This window comes from Mesoplodon bidens (genome assembly GCF_964165515.1).
Source record: "Mesoplodon bidens genome assembly, chromosome: 9".
Taxonomy (NCBI): Eukaryota; Metazoa; Chordata; class Mammalia; order Artiodactyla; family Ziphiidae; genus Mesoplodon; species Mesoplodon bidens.
Window position 1 is genome coordinate 20,908,879 of NC_138166.1, and position 17,468 is coordinate 20,926,346.

Below are 17,468 nucleotides of genomic sequence, written 5' to 3' on the forward strand. Positions count from 1 at the left end.
CTTTGTTGGAGAGAGAATAGCTCACCGAATGGCAGAGAAGTGCTGGCAGAACTGGCTGAAGTCCACCCTCTGGAAAACTGTTCATGGAGGTGTCTTGCTGACCACTCGGATATAAAACTTCCCATGGGTGCTGGAGGAATCTGCCAGCTGCTGGGTACTGGGTACTGCTGGCAGCCCCGCACTGCAGAGCCAGGTGCTTCGGAGAACCCAGAGCTGGAGAAGCTACCCTTGATGTAGGGAGGTAGGCGCTTCAGAGGCCTCTTTCTGCAGGTGCCTGCCGAGAAAGCTCACTGGAACCAGGTGGCAAAGCCCCTTCCTCCTGCACTGCCTCCCAGCAGTTTCTCCTGGCAAAGCTTCACACTGGGCCACCTGGCAAAGGAGGAATGCTCAAAGGGCCCAGCTCCATCCCGCGAAGAGAAATGAGAGTGAATGTGGAGCTGAGAGACAATATATTGACCACTGGCACAGGAGACAGTACTCTTAAAAAAAAAAATCAATTGAGACAAAAACTGGTTTGGTGTCAGTTTACATTCTAGCTGTGCTGCAAAGTTCTTACTGCCAGCTTAGTCTAGTGGCAAAATAGTGGGGCTGCTGCTGCTGACTCCAGTTTGCAGTGTGCTTTTGGGCAAACCAACCCATTGGGACCTCATCTGTAAAAGGTGGCAGTTATTTCTAAGTGACTGTTAAGGTTCCACGTTTTATTCTGATAGGGTCCGGACGGGCTCGCTGTTGTATTTAAACTTTCCTGACGGGTTTGCCTAAGGAAGTCTGACATTGGAACAGACGAAGTCTTAGAAAAAAGCTTCACTGTGGCCGCAGGAACGGGAGGCAAAGGGAGAAAAGAAAAGGGAGTGGGTCCTACGCCCCTTCCCCAAGGCCCGGCTCCTCCAGGAGGTCCCGCCTTCGGTTTCCCGCAGGCCACGCCCTTCTATTCTCGCCGGCCACTCCCATCCACGGCCCCGCCCCTTTTGTCACCCCGCCTTCCCCTCCCACAGGCCCCCTCCTATAGACCCACACCCCACCCTCTTCCCGTCCAGCCCTTCCCCACAGGTTCCACCTCTCCCACCGGCCCCGTCCTCCGCTTCCTGTCGGCCTGAGCTCCCTCTCCCTGAGCGCCAGGCAGGCTGGGAAGTTGGCTGCCGTAAAGATGGCGGCAGAATTGAAAAGCTGGAGCAGCTCCCTTGGCCCTGAGGGGACGGGAGGGTGGGCTGAAGGCGGGGCAGGCGCGCTCGGGCCCTCCCTGAAGGGCGTGGGGCGGGATAGGGGCGCGACAGGCGCGCTCCCGCGGCCCTGAAGGGGTGGGGAGGGCAGGCGCTTTCTCGGTCGCTCACAAGGGTTGGGGGCGGGGCGTGTGGGCCGAAGGGGCGTGCGCACGCGGGGAGGGGCATGCTCGCGGGGGCGGGGCCGCCCCCTCGGCCCGGAAGTGCGGGGTGAGGGGTGCGGGTGCAGGGCGCGGACGGCCCCTGGCGGCCGCGGGCGGAGACTGCGGCCAGGCAAGCGGCGCAGGAGCGGCAGCAGCCGCGGGGCCCGGGCGAGCATGTAGCGGCAGCGGGCGGCGCGGGGCTCCCGGGGCGGGCCGGGCCGCGGGGGCCGCTCGCGGCGACATGGAGGAAGAGGGCAAGAAGGGCAAGAAGGTGAGCCTGCGGGGCGCGTCCTCCAGAAGGCCGGGTGGGGGGCGGGCTGGACCCCAGACCGAGGCAGGCGGAAGGCGGCGGGGCTGGGGTTCGGGGGGCGAGGGGAAGACGGGAGGGTCCCCCGGGGCCGCCCGTCGGTCTGCCGGTGCGGGGCGTGGGAAAGTCTGGCTTGGGGAGGTCCGTGGAGGGGAGTTCTGATTTGGGAGGTTCGGCTTGGGGAGGCTAGGCGTGGGGAGGTCCGGGACAGGAGTCTTGTGGGACTCCAGCGTGGAGAGGTCCCGGGCGGGAGTCCGGCGTAGGGAGGCCCGTCAAGGGGAGTTCCGAGGTGGGAGTCCGGCGTGGGGAGGCCCCAGGTTGGAAGTCTGGCGTGGGGAGGCCCGGGGGCGCACACTGTTGGAGGTGAGCGTGGCGGGCAGACCGGGGCCCCCGGGTGGACGGCGCACGGTCAGGCCCGGGACAGGGTCGCTGGAGTCGGTCTCCGCGCGATGGAGTAGGAGGCGAGCCCTTGGACAATGGGGTTAGGTGGTCCTTTGCCGGCCGGGCGCGCGGGGGAGGAAGGAGCCACGCCTTTCCGCCCCTTCCGGTCAGTGACTCTCCCCCAAACCCAGGCTCTGCACATGGCCTTCCCCGCGGGTCAGTGACCAGGGGCTGCAGAGGAGCTGGACCCCGTTATGGACGAGAAAGTTTTCCAGGGTTAGCATCTTGAGAAAATGGGGTGTAAGATTAATGTAGAAACATTTGCTGCTTAGTTGACTTCAATATTGGGGTACCAAGTAGAAGCAAAAACTTCATGGTGCAGCCCGTTCACGGTTCGGTCCGGCCGGCGCGGGCTGAGTAATACCAGCTGAGTGATTTCAGTGACGTTACATTTGGCAGTTGGATTTAGGACACAGTTCAAGAGGCTCCTTAGTCTTTGTAATTTTTTAAATGTGGCTTTAATTACAAGCTAGAGTAATTGATAAAGAAACTCAGCATTTTAAGGAGACAAATAACCATGTGAGGTAAGCTATCATTAAAATGTAGAATGGATTTCAATGAAATCCATTTCAAATACAGGCTTTATAATCGAAGTGTCTTACCTGTTATTTTCGTTTTAATGAATGTGTGTGCACTTTTATGTGCAAGTTTAAAACAGACCTTGATAAATCCTCTGATCTTCTGCTCTTCAGAGCCAGCTGTGTCCTTCAGTTGACGATTACTCATCACAAGGTGTCCCATTTTACAAAGGTATTTGAAATGAAGTGTAGCCAGGTGGTCTTCGGGGGATTGTGCAGTGCTTCTTCTGTCACTTTCTTTATTCATTGTTTTGTTAGGTTATTAATACACATGTGTAATTTAAGTGCAGTATCAGTTGCAGTTACCTACAAAGATGGTTTAAGTCTGGAAAACAGCTCAAGAAAGTGATTCAGCCTGCAAGCATTAGACCCCAGAGGGATGCTGCCCACCAAAAAGGGGGAAAGCTGAGTTCAGTGTTTCTACCAAAGCTGGTAGATGCCTTCACAAGAAATGTAGTCAGTTGCATCCTTTCCTGTCACAGATAAGCAGGTGGGCCAGGGCCCTTATAGGAGAAGCCCTGTCACCAGTGCTCTTGGCTGCCAGCATTCTGTAGATAAGCTGGCTCAGTCCTAGCAGAGGACCAATCCTAGCCACACGGTATCTTCCACAATCAGTCCAAATGATGCCTGCTAAGGAGAGTTATTCCCTTCAAGTGGGTACTAGCCTATCTGATGGGGAGGGATGAGAATGAATTTTTCCCAGAACTTTCAACCAGCTCTGGAAGAAGCATTTGAACATTCAGCATATTGAGAGAGACAGAGAAGTGGTAAGACATTCCTGAGCTTTTGGAATAGAACCAGTACATCTCAAGAATTTTATAGTGGGGGCAATGGAAAGATTCAGCCATAGAGAAGATTAATACATTTCATTGTCTCTATTAGAGGAGAGAACCAGTTAATTCCACAGTTGCCTAAGCCAGGAGGTTTGTGTTTTCTGTGTACTCTGCCGCTGCCGTATCTCATTTTCCTACAGGCAGGCTAGACAGAGAGCTCTGGGGCATAGATTTCTATCCAGGCCACGACTTAGCACACTTTACCTCTTGCTCTCAGCCAATCACAAGCCAGTAGAACCTTCCTGCTCTGCTGCCCCACTCAACGTGAGGTCACCTCCAACTCAGTCAATGTGATGCTTAAGTTGTTCTCATATCGTAAATTAACTAGAGCTATCGATTGTAAAACTTACACACAAATTCAAGTTGAAGCGGCGAGTAGTGACTTAATAGTTTTATGAAAGTACCATTTGGACATTTAAATTCTCTTTCCAAGTTAGCTTCCTCAAAAAGTGCAGATTTAAGCCTTTAAAAATGTAGATCGATAGGCTCTTCAGGTCTTCAGATGCTTGTCTTGGTGTTCTGTCAAGCAGTTATTCAGGCTTGTTCTAACGTGGCCTATTTCCTCAGGACAGGACTCATCGAGCTGCCAGAGAACCAGTAGACCAGAGTGGATTTCATATAAAGTGCACAGGTACAGCCCTGTCCTTTCTCAGGCTACCTTGGCACATACGATGAGGGTGACAGGAGCCAGTAATGTCCCGTGGAAGGTGCTGGGTGATGGGGTGTGAGAGGAGCTGATGAGGAGATGGGGAGGTCTGGGGTATGGATGTGTGGACAGAGAAGTCCACTAGCTGCCAGAGGCCTGGGACCTGGGGAGTAGGAATGACCATGGAGGTCACTCTCCTGCCTGAACATCCCCAGAGTGACTGGTACCTTTCAGGCCCCCATTCCTGCTTGGGGGTTTGGAGACTGAGGCTTCCTCCTTACAGAGCAGACCCAAGTTCCATGCATTTTGATACTCTTCTGTTAGGATGTAATTCCTTTTTGTAGGAAGCTTAGGTGTACGCTTGAGTTGGATTATGTGCATTTTTATAAAAACACTTGACTCAGATGCGGATCACAGCCTTTGCGAAGACACAGTTGTGGGAAGTCACCCTTGGCCCTCAGCCTTGTTCAGGTCCCGGTTTCTGCTGCTTCTGCTGCTCTCGGGGCATAGGTCGCACCACAGGTAGCCATGATTTCAGCCTGAACAAAGTTAAGTAGTTTTACATTGGTCGTTTTATTTGTATTCTTTAAATGAAAAAAAACAAAGGTTATAAAGTACCCTAGAAATGTAGGACTTGGTGTAAATGATAATGAGGCATTATTATTAATTTTGTTGGGTGTAATATTTGTAATGTTTTGTCAAGTTCTGATCTGATAGACATATACACTGGGGTGTTTATAGGTGAAACAATATGATTTCGGAGATTTGCTTTCCTCAGACTAGAAAAAAAAGAGGGGAGATAGCTGAATGCTTTGTCAGTGGTTATTCATTATTCGTTATTCTGCTTACTTTTGTGAATTTTTGAAGTTTCCATAAGAAAAGAGGGGAGAAAAAATTCCTCTAGGTTATGGGTCCCCAGTTATCAGCCCATGTACTTGCCAAATCATCCCTTAGCTAGTGTCTGTGAGGAAGTGGGAGTTTGAGCTAGACCAGCCCTCAGGCAGCCATACCTTCTCTACAGGTATGTGTGCATATGTGTAAGTATTTGTATAGCTGAAATGAAAGTTTAAAGAAACGATTATTACTACAAGCAGTGCACTCTGATTTTTTTATTCTGTTCTTTTTTTTTTTTTTAAACTGCTGGTCATGACCTACTAAATTGCTTTTATAACTATATTGATTCTGTAGGTGTCACAGCCATAATATAGGTTAACAAAGTGAATTTGGGCCCCTACACCTTGTTTTCTTTCCTCTCGGATAGTTGTCACAGTGATTCTTCGGTGGCAGTGTTGCACCCTGGGGTGAGGAGGCCGGAAGACCACTGCAGGAGGTATCTGGTGGAGACTAGACGTCAGGCCGTCAGTAGATGAGTCCAGAATAACTGGCAAACATGAGGCTCATTCCTCTTCTGGTTTGGAGAATTACCGTTTACATAGTATCATGTATTTATTAATTTTCTGCATTAGGAACTGTAAATTCCCTGGTCTTCTTCAGTCAGATTGATAACCCACTGATCCTGATAATTTAGGTTCAGAAAGCACATCAGAATCTTCTAGTACTTTTCTGTTTCTGCTCTGAGCATCGTTTGAGAGGAAGACTTTTTTTTTTTTTTTGCGGTACGCGGGCCTTTCACTGTTGTGGCCTCTCCCGTTGCGGAGCACAGGCTCCGGACCCGCAGGCTCAGTGGCCATGGCTCACGGGCCCAGCCACTCCGCGGCATGTGGGATCTTCCCGGACCGAGGCACTCCGCGGCATGTGGGATCTTCCCGGACCGAGGCACGAACCCGTGTCCCCTGCATTGGCAGGCAGACTCTCAACCACTGCGCCACCAGGGAAGCCCTGAGAGGAAGACGTTTTTATGACCAATAGTACTGCAATAGGGGGCTGCTCTGGAATGGGAAGGGCTGTCAGTGTTCTGCCCTATGAGGTCAAGGACAAGTGCCTTCTGTACCCAGTAAGTTTGGTCACTGCAGTTACTGTTAGTCTTTTATTTCTTCATTTCTGTCAGCAAGAATGACCCACCTGCTCCATCCTCATCACCACTCTGTGGTGTGATGCAGTTAAGTACTGTAGATTTAGCCGATTGGTGTGAAATCATCCTATTTATTTATTTGGGTGCCTGTTACATGCTTAGTACAGTGAGAAGGGCTGAGGCCATCTCATTTTATTTGGAGAGTAAGCTGCTCACACCATGTTAGAGAATGAGAGAAGGCCAGTGCCCTCATATCAGGAGAGACAGGTAGGCATCAGCCTTTTCCACCTGGGAGACCATGCATGTGATGTACAGAAGCAGGCAAGGTGGGGACTGAGGCCCTGAAGTGCTGGGAGGGCTTGGAGCCCAGGGTGTGTGTGTGTGTGTGTGTAGGGTTGGTTTTGGTCCCGGGTGCAGCTGAAGCCATTGGAGGTTTTCATTCATTGCTTTAAGAACTGTTCATTGGCACTGACTGTGCGCCAGGTGCAGATGCTGGGGAGACAGATGAGGTCTGTGGCCACAGAGCTTGAAGCGGAGCTTAGAGGACAGACGAGGCTGGATCTTAGGAAGTGTGATTTGATAAGAGTGAATAAGGAAACCTTTTTGTTATGAAGACATCAAGTACAAGTGTAGAGAAAATCTTCTAATGCAGATTCAAATGCCACAATGTCAAATATCATCAATGCATGGGCAGGTTGTTTCAGGTACACTTTTTCCTCATCCACTCCTGCTCCCCAGGTGTTATGGGCTGAACTATGCCCCGTGCCCCCAACTCATATGTTGAAGCCCTGACCCCCCCAGCACCTCAGAATGGGTCTGCATTTGGAGATAGGGCGTTTAAAGAGGTGATGAAGGATAAGTGAGGTTGGGCTTCCCTGGTGGCGCAGTGGTTAAGAATCCGCCTGCCAATGCAAGGGACACGGGTTCGAGCCCTGGCCTGGGAAGATCCCACATGCCATGGAGCAACTAAGCCCGTGCACCACAACTACTGAGCCTGTGCGCCACAAGTATTGAGCCCGCATGCCACAACTACTGAGCCCGCGTGCCACAACTACTGAAGCCTGTGCGCCTAGAGCCCGTGCTCCGCAACAAGAGAAGCCACTGCAATGAGAAGCCTGTGCACTGTAACAAAGAGTAGCCCCCTGCTTGCTGCAACTAGAGAAAGCCTGCATGCAGACCCAGCACAGCCAAAAATAAATAAATAAATAAATTTATTAAAAAAAAAAAAGGGTAAGTGAGGTCACTAGGGTGGGCCCTAATCCCATATGACTGATGTCCTTATAAGAAGAGGAAGTTTGGACAAACAAACACCGGGGACGTGCATCCAGTAGAAAGATGATGTGAAGATCAGGGAGAAGATGGCTGTTTCCAAACTGAGGAAGCGGCCTCAGGAGAAACCAGCCCTGCTGACCCCTTGGTCTCGGACACCCAGCCTCCGGGACTGCGAGAGAATAAATAACTGTTGTTGAAGCTGCCAGGTCTGTGGTGCTTTGTTCAGGCAGATTAAGGCAGTGGGTTATTTTGAAGCATACCCTAGACATCATGCTGATGTGACAAGAGTCTAATGCAGTCAGTCCTCTGCTAGGACTGGTTCGGTGGGACCTGGTCTCATTCTAGCCTGGAGGTTCTGAGGACCTGGTCTCCACTGTCGCCCTAGACGTGGATGAGCTACTCAGAGTGGCGGGACCACCTGCATGTGCTCTGTGTGGGCCACAAACCACACACTCAGTGTGGTCATGTGACCTAGGGTCTGTAGCAGGGGATTGGGCTGAGCCACATTTGCCCAGCCTCCGTGCCATTGTCCTGCCCTGTGTTCTTTGTGGGCACTTTGACTGCTCCGTTCGCCCTTTCTTATCCCTCAGTCCAAGGCCAGTGGCCGTTCTTCAGATGTGACACTCAGTGTTAATGGTTATGCAGTTGCGACAGAGTTTAGATTTGGATTTGTCGATTTAGTAGAAATAAAAAGGACATTTTTTCTTAGCTGTGTGCTGGTCCCAAAAATGTTACAGGTTCCTCCGAAGTGTGCCTGAACAGTAGCAGTTTTCTGCTGGATTGCGTTAAGAATTAGGGCATTTGATCACAGGCATTAGATGTATTCAGTGCCATGAAAAGAAATCCTCTTTAATGAGTGCAGTAGGAAGTTGGAATTTGGGCTTTTGTTCGAGGCTTAGGACGGCGAACTGCGGCGTGTATCTTGTAACCCAGGAGGCGGAAAGAATATTTGAATTCTGAAAGTGAGAAAAGTGGTCAATCTGACCCTGTTGTGTTACCTGGTGTGGGAGATGCTGGCTCACCTGTGTTGTTACTTGTGACTCTGAGAAGAAGAAACTTTTATTTGTTTGAATCTTTATTATTCATTCTATAGTTTGAAAGGACATGCAGTTTTTTCCCCAGATCTCTAATATGCTTCCTGTGTGTCGTTACCATTAACTCCACAGTCAGGTGTGGTTTAGAATATTCCATTTTCCCCTTGCCGTTTACACGATGGGGATACAGTTTTATTAGTTTAAGGCCTTGGACAGACCTACGTGTCAAGTATGTTATCCTACTTGTCAATGTCAGGAAATGTTCTGGGTCAGACTGTGTCTAAGTTTTTTATTACTGCCGGTAGAGGTGTCACTCTAAATAGCTCTTACATTTTATGTTCTGAAACATGCATAGTAGCTGAAGCAGACCTGCCCCTGGTACATCCAATGTCAGACCTATTTCAGGCTGTGTTCTAAGCCTCCACATAGAACGTGCATCTTCAACGCCACTTCTCGGAAGAGGAGTCTACAGCCACAGTCTGCTTCCTCCGCCCCCCACGCCCCAAGCATTTTATTATGAAAAGTTTTGAATACACCAAAGTTGGAAGAATTTTATGGCAAATACCCATATACCCACTGCCTAGATTCTACCATTAACGTTTGGTATATTTGTTTTATCTCATGTCTACCCATCTCTTCATCCTTCTACCTATCCATCGACCCATTTTATTTTTCTGATGCATTTCAAAGTAAATTGCAGACATCAGTTCACTTTGATCTAAACACTTCAGCATGCATATCATTAACTAGAGTTCAGTATTTGTTTACAGTTTTCTTTCGCTGTAAAGTTTATGGTGAAATGGACACATCTTAAATGTACATTAGCTCAATTTTGACAAAAGCGTACACCTGTGTAACCCACCCCCCTGCCAAGAAATAGACCATAATCCTCAATCAGAAAGGTCCCTTCCTACCTCTTAGGAAGTCCCTTTCCCAGGCAACCATTGTTCTGTATTTCCACTATAGATTATTGCTGTTTGGATTAATTTCCAATATACATTAGTGCTGTCTGAATTAGTTTTATCTGCTCTAGAACTTGATACAAATGGATTCACACAGTATACTTATGTGCAAGAACGTCTTTACTTAGCATAATGTTTTTGAGATCCATCCATAATGTGTGTATCAGTTATTGCTGAGTAGTTGTCTATGGTACATATATACCACGATTTGTTTATCTGTCACCTTTTGTCAGACATTTGGGTTCTTTTTAGTTTTGTATTATAATGAAAAGCTGCTGTGAACATCTGTGAATGACCCATTGTGTGGACATATGTTATCATTTCTTTTGGACAATAACTAGTAATGGAATTGCCCAGTTACATAGGAACTATATATTTAACTTTGTAAAACGTTGCCAAACTGTTTCCTACTGAATTTTTGTATGCTGATTCTGTCAGTTATTGAGAAGGGGGGTGTTAAAGTCTCCAGTTATTGTTTTAGGTTTGCTTGTTTCTCCCTGTAGTTCAGTTCATTTTGGCTTTGTGTATTTTTTTTTAAATAAATTTATTTATTTTTTAAATTTATTTTTGGCTGTGTTGGGTCTTCGTTGCTGCGCGCGGGCTTTCTCTAGTTGTGTTGAGCGGGGACTGCTCTTCATTCCGGTGCACGGGCTTCTCACTGCGGTGGCTTCCCTTGTTGCGGAGCATGGGCTCTAGGCTTGCGGGCTTCAATAGTTGTGGCTCACGGGCTCTAGAGCACAGGCTCAGTAGTTGTAGCACGTGGGCTCAGTAGTTGTGGCGCGCAGGCTCAGTAGTTGTGGCACATGGGCTCAGTAGTTGTGGCTCGCGGGCTCTAGAGCGCAGGCTCAGTAGTTGTGGCACGTGGGCTCAGTAGTTGTGGCGCGCAGGCTCAGTAGTTGTGGCACGTGGGCTCAGTAGTTGTGGCGCACAGGCTCAGTAGTTGTAGCACGTGGGCTCAGTAGTTGTGGCACGCAGGCTCAGTAGTTGTGGCACGCAGGCTCAGTAGTTGTGGCTCGCGGGGTCTAGAGCGCAGGCTCAGTAGTTGTGGCACGTGGGCTCAGTAGTTGTGGCTCTCAGGCTCCAGAGCACAGGCTCAGTAGTTGTGGTGCACGGGCTTAGTTGCTCCACGGCATGTGGGATCTTCCCAGACCAGGTCTCGAACCTGTGTCCCCTGCACTGTCAGGCAGATTCTTAACTGCTGCGCCACCAGGGAAGCCCCCTAGTACTCTCTGAGTTCTTGCTTACGTTTGCCACAACAAGATGCTCCAGGTTCCTCTGATACTTTCTTGTCCAGCCCTGAGCTTGATGTTTGTCCAAGGAGCACTGGTTGTGCTTGGTGGAAATGATACTTAGAAACCAAGATCTGGTCAGTAGATGTGCTTATTGCTACTGGGGTGCTATTACTTCTGGATCCTAGAGTTCATAACCCTGATTGGTGAGAAAGTTATTCTGATACAATCTACTCCTCTCTTTTGCAAATAGGAACCTCTTCGGTGTTATTTTTTCTTGACAGTATTTTCTGGAGCTCTTTCATTATGGGTATGTAGTTTCTTTGTTCTTTTTTAGAGCTGAATGGCATTTTCTCCTGTGGATTAATATAATTCATTTAAACAGTAGCCTGTTTATGGACTTTTAGGCTGTCATTTTGCTCTAACAAAAAATGCAGATCTTAGCTTTCTACCAACCTTTCATATGTGTGTAAATGTATTTATAGGATTAATTCCTGAAAATGCAATTATCAGGAAAGCATACGTACATTTGTAATTTTATAGATATTGACACATTGTTCCCCATAGTGATTGTTCCAGGTTTTCTTCTTCTTTATTTTTTAAAAAAATATATTTGTTTGTTTATTTGGTTGCTCGGGGTCTTAGTTGTGGCATGCGGGATCTTTAGTTGTGGCACGTGGAATCTTTAGTTGTGGCATGTGGGATCTAGTTCCCTGACCAGGGATTGAACCCAGGCCCCCTGCATTGGGAGTGTGGAAGAGTCTTAGACACTGGACCACTAGGGAAGTTCCTAGTTTTTATTCTTAACAGCAATTTATGATGTTTTTTAATATCCTGTTTTGTAATACCTTTGCCCACATGGCATATTTCCAAGCTGTTGAATATTTGCCAAGCTGGTAGATGAAAATGGCATTTGCTAATAATTTTGGATTTTATTTTCCAAAGTGCACTTAAAAGTTGGTTTTTAAACAATTAATTAATTAATTAATTAATTAATTAATTTTTGGCTGCATTGGGTCTTTGTTGCTGTGTGCAGGCTTTCTCTAGTTGTGGTGAGCGGGGGCTACTCTTTGTTGCAGTGCGCAGGCTTCTCATTGTCGTGGCTTCTCTTGTTGTGGAGCATGGGCTCTAGGCACGCAGGCTTCAATAGTTGTGGCAAGTGGGCTCAGTAGTTGTGGTGCATGGGCTTAGTTGCTCTGCGGCATGTGGGATCTTCCCGGACCAGGGCTCGAACCCATGTCCCCCGCATTGGCAGGCGGATTCTTAACCACTGCGCCACCAGGGAAGCCCTGATGTGTGTTTTTAAGAATCTTTTTATTTTGAAATAATTTCAAACTTAAGAAAAATTGCAAAACTGGCCCAGGAACTCCCACTAATTCCTTAGCAGAATTAGCGCTGAGGTGGAGGTGGAGTTGTGTGTGCACTGCCCATCCCTTACGCTCAGCAGGTGCTCGGTGTCCGTGTACGCATCTCCTGTGTTGCTTCCATCACATTCCTGACTATGTGCTCACCAGGGATGCGGATAGGTTTCCAAAGGCCGTCCTCTTGGCTGCACCAGTCTCTTCTGGTCGCCCATCACCAGGGGGTCAGGCTCTAGTGGAGATGCTTGTTGGCTTTGCCCATGGCAGCGCTTCCTTTGTGGGTGCTTACGTGCGGTCCATGAAGATTCGACGCATTGATAGGTTGTCACATCTGTCTTGCAGCAGGGAACCTGGATGTTTGCCCCTTGGTCAGTGTGTCCAGTGCGTTGGACTGTGGGACACTCATGATCAGTCATGCAGGCAGCTGCAGCCTTCCATGGATCATGCACCTCAGAAGTGAGGCAGGCTTTACCCTCCGTGACCTGGGTCCAGTCTGGTGGGCGAGGCTCTACCTGAGTCAGCAGTGTGGGTAAGGTAGTGGACCTTGCTTCCTCTGGGCCCAGACCACGTGCAGCCTCCTGTTTATGGGAGTGCATGGGTTTTACCTTTAAGTGGAGGTGTTCTTTCTGTTGGGCATGTCTGGGCCGGGTCTCACCTTATGAGAATGCAGTTGGGAGAGAACTTGTTCGAATTGTGGTCGAGCTGTCATCATTTTTCCTTCAGTGAGTCTTCCTCCCCCTCATCCCATTCCCACCTTGGGTGCTCCTGTCCTTACAGGAGAAGCGCCTTCTGTATCCCAAGGGGCCATCAGGGATTGGCATCCTCTCTGTTAGTGGCTGCGGGGTCAGAGTGTGACATGCTGTCCGTGATGCTGTCCAGATGGCCCACAGGTGACCCGGGGAAACCAGGCCTTGGACTTTGCTCTCCTCATGACCTGCCCCTTTAGACAGAGGTGGGCGGGTGGCACGTAACCCTCGCGGGTGGTTCTCTCTGGGAGCCATCAGTCTGCTGCGACTCCCACAAGAGTGAAGTCCCACCATCACTCGGCCGGTGCTGGCTGGGCAGCGATGGAGAGTTCAGGCAGTAAAGTCTGCTGTTCACTTTGCCAGGTGTAGGCAGACTGACTTGTTTTCTTCCCAGAGGGCACAGCTTTCTTTCAGAAGGCACTGGTGGTGTCTGAGGTGGCACATGGGGAGCCATCAGTGGCAGCAACACATTCAGGCCCAGTTGCCATGCTGGGTGGTATGGGGACAGCGGCCCTGCTGTTTGAGGGCTCCATGCACCAGTGGCTTCTACTACCCTGACTGGGTGGAACCTCGGGCCCAGACATGGGTTCAGTAGTGCGTCTTGGCCCCTTGAGGGGTGGCAGCACCTCTTGCCATGCATTTGGCAAGGCTTGCCATGCAGGGTCACCTACACCAGCCTCCAGGCCCTCCCACCAGTGCCTCTGTAGCTTGTCGCCCAGTTACACGGGCCGATGGAAACAGCTAGTGCAGCTCAAATGCAGAAACCACAGTCAGCGTTCAAGTCAACAACACAGGAATATGTGGGGCCTGGGGGTCCTCGTCCTCTTCCCCACGTACCCCAGCCCCCCAGTTCCCGCACCCCAGGCTGGGCTCTTGTATCGGTTGCTGTCTCCTCCCGCCCAGTTGCTCTACAGCCCCTCCAGCCAGCTTGGCTTTTCCCTTCGTCTTGTTGGAACGCCAGCGTATAATAGAAGATCCTGTTTACGATTATGAGTACATACCTTAGGGTTAAAATGAACAGAAATATCCAAAATCTCTATAAGAAAAACTCCTGGAACACACAAACATGGACTTGAAGAAGTGGAAGACCCCTGTGTTCGGGTGGGATAGTGGCATCATGACTGTGTCTGCTCTCCCTGAATTAATTTTTTTTTTTTTTTTTTGCGGTACGCGGGCCTCTCACTGCTGTGGCCTCTCCCGTTGCGGAGCACAGGCTCTGGACACGCAGGCCCAGCGGCCATGGCTCACGGGCCCAGCCGCTCCACAGCATGTGGGATCCTCCCGGACCGGGGCATGAACCCGTGTCCCCTGCATCGGCAGGCGGAATCTCAACCGCTGTGCCACCAGGGAAGCCCCTGAATTAATTTTTAACGTGATCCCAATAACTATACCATCGGGCTTCTTAATGGAGTGAGACCACTTGACTTAAAGCTCATTTTTTGTTACGAACAAGCAAGAACAATCTCTGAAGAAGAACAATAAGGGAACAACCCCAGATCGGGTCGTGCTGTCTCGCCCCCGATTGAAGCGGTGGGGTTGTCCTGGGATAAGCTGCAGGAACAGAGGAGAAAATACAGAAACAGACCCCCCTCCATGGAGAAACTTGAGTGCCCAGTAAAATGGTGTTTCATAGCAGTGGGGACATCTGAGTAATGGGTGATATTGGGGTAACTGGACAAACGTGTGGAAAAGGATGAAATCAGATCCATTCTTCCTAGTGTACACAAGGGTGAACAACAGATGGTTCAGAGATTTAAATAAGAGCAAAAATAATTAAGCCATAGAGGTACTAGGCAAAAACATGGGTGAATTCTTCAATGATCTGGGAGAGGAGGAAACTTTTTTTTTTTTTTTTTTGGCCGCATCGCGTGGCTTGTGGGATCTTAGTTTCCCGACCGGGGATCAAACCCGGGCCCTCAGCAGTGAAAGTGTGGAGTTTTAATCACTGGACCACCAGGGAATTCCCGAGGAAACTTTCTTAACTATTATTCAAAATTCAGAGCAAGGAGGGGAAAGACCAGATCTGATAACATAAACGTAAGCAAAGTAAAAAGACAACAAATCGAGAAAAAATATTTACAACTTAAAACAAAAAGTAAGTATCCCATATATAATAAGGTGCTTCTAAAAATAAGGAAAACAAAGGCTGAGGACCTGAGAGGAAAAAACAAGTCAAGAGATGGGAACAGACAGTTCACTGCAAAAGAAACTCAAATGGCTTTTAAATGTGTGAAAAGGCAACTCAGACTCTTGCATAATTAGAGAAATGCAAATTAAGAGCACACTGAGCTACCTTTTCTCAACTTTCAGGCCAGCAGACATCCCTACTTGGTCGGGCATGAGGAACCAGCCAGCATAGCTCTTGACAGGGCATAAGGGGCTATGTATGTCTGGCTGAACTCTGGTGCCGTGACTGACCCAGCATCCCACTTCCAGAAACCTCCCCCAAGGAAACATTGGCAAAAACACGAGGCAGTGTGTGCACCAGGCTGTTCATTTTGGCCTCCTTCCATCCCTGGGGTGCAGGCTCGCTACACCGTGCAGCCTCCTCACAGCGGCCCGGCCCGGGGTGGGAGGGTGCAGTGTGGAGCCCCATCTTAGATGATTATCTAGAGGGGAGGGGCTGACCTCTCAGCATGGGCCTTGTGAGTTTGGACCACGTAACGATTTAAAGGATTACAATTGAATCCAAACATTAAAAAAAAAAATTACTTAAAAAGATCAAAAGCAAAGGATTAGTAAAAATGGCAAAAACAAACAAAAGACATAACCCCACAGAAAAGAGTTATTTCAAGTAATGAAATCAGAAATTCGGCAGCAGGCTGGCAGTGGGACATGCACTAAGGACAAGAAAAGCAACAAAAAAACTTGAAGCAAATTGTTTTCAGTAATCATTTTATGAGTAATAATACTGGTATTATTGTCACTGTTCCGTATGTTTTAGGATAAAGTGGAGCTATAGTTACATTAACAACATGACACACTGGCTTTCACCGTAGGAGGAGTGGGTGGGTGCAGATAATACCAAAGTATGTGATCAATAACCCTGTCATCCTACTTTGGATTGGAAATACCACTGTGAGTTCATGAGGTTTTTCTCTTAAACACGAAGTGCTTATTTCCTCACTCTCTCTGGTGCCAAGTCCCAGGCGCAGCGAACGCCCTCGGTGAGTGGTAGTGGGCCTGAAACAGCACTTTCCTCTAGAAGCAGCAGTGGCCAATTCCAGGTCTGAGGAGCCCTCAGCAGCTGCCAGGGTCCACTTTGAAGAGGCCGCCGCTGGCCGGGGCGGGACAATTGGATCGTCCATAAGATGATGACTAATGGATTGTTTAGCTCCGGCGATTCCAAGGAAGCAGCATTGCTGAAGAGGAAGGATGATGCATTTAACTTGACTTTTCTGAATGATCTGTACCTCAGGGTGACCAAGTAGTCGAGGAGGGAAAAGGTCTCTTTATGTAAATGTTTCCACTAATAAATGATGAAGGAATTGTGGAACCAGACTGTTGAAAAATATCCAACTGTGAGACAAAGGGGCCAGGCCATAGCCATCAGTGACAGGTCACTGCCCAATATTATGTGCCCCCCGATGGAAGCATTCTTGAAAAAACATCACACTTGAGTTAAATAAAGCCTCATGATCTAACCACCGGTCTACAAGAAATACAGGGGCTGAGAAGCATCCTCAAAGTTGTGACAGAGATACAGCCTGAAGGAGCCAGAATGTGGGATATTATACAGGACGACCTGCCCTGGCTATTTAACAAATGCATCAAGAGACTTAAGAATTGTGTCGGCTCAGGGCAGTCTATTGATGGACCTGATTTGCATCTTGATTTGAACAAACTATTAAAAAAAAAAAAAGTGAGTCCGTTGGTGAAAAATTTGAACACCAATTGGATAGTTGAAGATTTAAAAAAATTCCTGTCAGGTTTTAAAGCAAAATAATGCCACTGTGGCTGTTTTTTAATTTTTATTATTATTTTTAAATTTTTAAATAGATTTATTTATTTATTTATTTATTTATGGCTGCATGGGGTCTTTGTTGCTGCACGGGGCTTTCTCTAGTTGTGGCAAGCGGGGGCTACTTTTCGTTGCGGTGCATGGGCTTCTCATTGCGGTGGCTTCTCTTGTCACAGAGCACGGGCTCTAGGCGGTGGGCTTCAGTAGTTGTGGCACGTGGGCTCAGTAGTTGTGGCTCACAGGCTCTAGAGCGCAGGCTCAGTAGTCGTGGCGCACGGGCTTAGTTGCTCCGCGGCACTGGTATCTTCCTGGACCAGGGCTCGAACCCGTGTCCCCTGCATTGGCAGGCGGATTCTTAACCACTGCACCACCAAGGAAGTCCCAATATTTTCTTATTTTTCATCTTTCGCTTTATGTCCTAAGATAGAGTTGGCAAGCTTTTCATGTAAAGGACCAGCTAGTAAATGTTGTAGGCTTTATGGGCCAAGAGGTAACATTCAGGGTTTTAAGGAGGTATCACGTCAGAAGAGAGAAAACAACTTTCCACATTTTCATTGATGAAATTCAAAGTATGATAATCACTAAGGACAGTGTTTTTGTGGCTCCATCCTTCCTAATAGGAATGGAGTTCTTTGGGGGCGCCAACGTTGTGCTTAATTGGGGTTCAGAGGTGGTGCTGTCGATCATCAAGTTGATTGGAATGTTCATTTGTAAAAGTGCCCCCGTATTCCAGGTCACTAATTTGGCTTTCAGTTACACCCAT

The 17,468-nt window shown here is 48.6% G+C and overlaps 1 protein-coding gene across 4 annotated transcripts in view; it reads left to right on the top strand.

Annotated features, from left to right (window-relative positions):
* Positions 1 to 1,469: 1,469 nt before the first annotated feature.
* CCM2 (CCM2 scaffold protein) overlaps positions 1,470 to 17,468 on the top strand; it is a 55,836-nt gene continuing 39,837 nt past the window's right edge. For 2 of the 4 annotated variants that reach the window (XM_081244442.1, XM_081244443.1), the window contains exon 1: positions 1,470 to 1,634. Coding sequence is in view for 2 of the 4 variants with exons in the window: in XM_081244445.1 (XP_081100571.1) it covers positions 1,605 to 1,634 (30 nt within the window). In the remaining 2 variants the exon portion in view is untranslated. The remainder of the gene's footprint in view (positions 1,635 to 17,468) is intronic. The other 2 variants (XM_081244445.1, XM_081244444.1) reach the window with 2 other exon arrangements.